Raw genomic sequence first — 2,279 nt, forward strand, 5'->3', positions numbered from 1 at the left:
CGTGTTTTGTGAATTTTTTTTCATTTCCTCTATTTTAGGGGGTGTTTGTTTCACTCTTTTTATAGAATAAGGAATAGGAATTGGATGTGATCGTGTTTTGTGAATTTTTTTTCATTTCCTCTATTTTAGGGGGTGTTTGTTTCACTCTTTTTATAGAATAAGGAATAGGAATTGGATGTGATAGGGGCAAAACTATAAATAAATGATTCTAAATGTATCTCATTTCTAAGTTTGGTTCATAACAATTTTATAGATTTCAAAATCTATAAAGTTGGAAAAGAGGGGGGTTTTTATGGAAACAAAAATCCAATGAGTTTAGGTGGAATTGGGTGAAAAAGTTGACACCACCCACTTCATTTTCCTTTCTCTTTGTTTTTCGGAATCTATAAAAACCAAACATAGAAATGATTCTATATTTTCTCATTTCGAACAAAACTAAAGAATAAAAATTGGAGGGTTTCTATAAAGTTAGATTCTATATTTTAATGTTATAAAACAAATATAGAAAAACAAAAAAAATAGGATTCTACAAACAACATAAAATTATTCTTAAATTTTTTATAGATCAGATACGAATCCATTAAAAAAAAACATTCTTTCCTAATAGGATTTCAAGTAGAAGAGGCGATGCTTTCTTCTCACTAGCACGCAAAAGGAACTACTGCTTCTACCGTGTTGAAAGCTTGCATCGCCTCCACTCTTCCCTCAAATTCCTTTATTCCTTCCTTCTCTCCAAAAATTACTCATCTCCTCCTCCTCCTCTTATTTCTAATGGCTTCTCTTCCTCTTCAACCTCCAATGTGGATTCAATGGCCTCTGAAGGCGCTTCTTCAGAGAATCTGGAGTTCACTCCGACGTGGGTCGTCGCCGGCGTTTGCGCTGTCATCGTCGTCATCTCTCTCTGTGTTGAGAGATTCCTTCATTATCTTGGAAAGGTTTGGCCCAAAATTTCACCTTTGTTTTTTCCTTTTTTTTGTAATTTTTGTAGGCTTTTTTGATCTTTTGGGAGATACCCATTCGGTGATTTTGGGTGAATTGAAATGGGTAGTTTAGATTTTGGTATAATTTTGATTTATCGTTTCGCCCCAAGTATGATCGATTCAATAATTGGGAGGTAACCTTATTATATACTTCTTGCCAAAACCTGTGTGGAGTTGATATAACATTTTAATACCTGTATGGAGTTCATATAACATTTTAACTTCCTAAATTAATTTTTATTAAAGATAAACGAATTAAACTGAGGTTGGTCATGAAACTAGGGTTTTATCTAAGCCTTATAAGTTCCATCCCAAAGGCAGGTTCCTTGATAACTTGGTGTATAAGCAAATAGAGCTGAGGCACTGCTTACACAAAACGATATATGCGTGTTTGGCAATGAATGATGAAAATTTTGAGTTAAGTGCTGCATAAAAATAAGATTAATACCACATAATTTGTTCGAATTAAGTGGAGAGGAAAATGGCCTAAGGTACAAGGGACTAGTTATTGGATGTGGTGTCTGATTGATAGAAGGTAAGAGGATAAGTTGTAAGTTACGCAAGCACATTTCATAAACCCGTCCTTGGCAATGAATATTTCCTCAATTTGTGGAACTCAGTTAAATATTGTACATCCCAAAAAACTATGCTGAGGTTGTTCTTTTGTATGTTGTTACTTTATATCTTACATGAGCTTTGATAAATCTCCCATTGTATAACTAATTTTGATGATCTCTCAGCATTTGAAACAACTGTTAGTCTGGCTTGGTATTGTATGACTAAATCAATGTTTCTCAAGTGGAGAGAAACGTTGGATATGAGGTTTGTTGAGAGAAAATCTCTCAGAGACAGTTTGAGAGGGGTGGAGATGATGAGATTTTTAGCCTATAAATAGTAGTAGAATCTACTTGCAGAAACACAACGAAAAAGGAAGAATCAAGCCCCTTACCCATTACCGGAGCCCCCCTCAAAAATATCAGTTGTCCTTTCCTCTTCTCTGTGCTCGATCACTGGTATCAGAGCCACGACGACGGCTGCTGGGAGTTGAGATCACCGACGACGGCGACGACGACTCTGCTACTGTCAACGGCTGCTTCGATCGACGACAACAGCGACGACGTGTCTACTGCTGTTCAAACCCCTCTATTTCTTCATCGATCTCACAGGTTGTTTCCGATCTCCTCAATTTCTTGATTGATCTCTAAGCTTGGCCGCCTACGAGCTTTGATCGATCCGTCATTTTTGGAGTTAGGGTTTCAAGAGAGGGTTTTGGGGAGAAGAGGGAATAATAGAGGAAGT

At 36.7% G+C, this 2,279-nt stretch overlaps 1 protein-coding gene across 1 annotated transcript in view; it reads left to right on the forward strand.

Annotated features, from left to right (window-relative positions):
* The window catches only part of LOC109840956 (MLO-like protein 13), a 13,892-nt gene continuing 12,203 nt past the window's right edge, over window positions 591-2,279 (forward strand). The window contains exon 1 of the mRNA XM_020409795.1: window positions 591-935. Coding sequence (XP_020265384.1) covers window positions 810-935 — 126 coding nt within the window. The 5' untranslated portion in view covers window positions 591-809. The remainder of the gene's footprint in view (window positions 936-2,279) is intronic.

Source organism: Asparagus officinalis, chromosome 5, assembly GCF_001876935.1.
Source record: "Asparagus officinalis chromosome 5, Aspof.V1, whole genome shotgun sequence".
Classification (NCBI taxonomy): Eukaryota; Viridiplantae; Streptophyta; class Magnoliopsida; order Asparagales; family Asparagaceae; genus Asparagus; species Asparagus officinalis.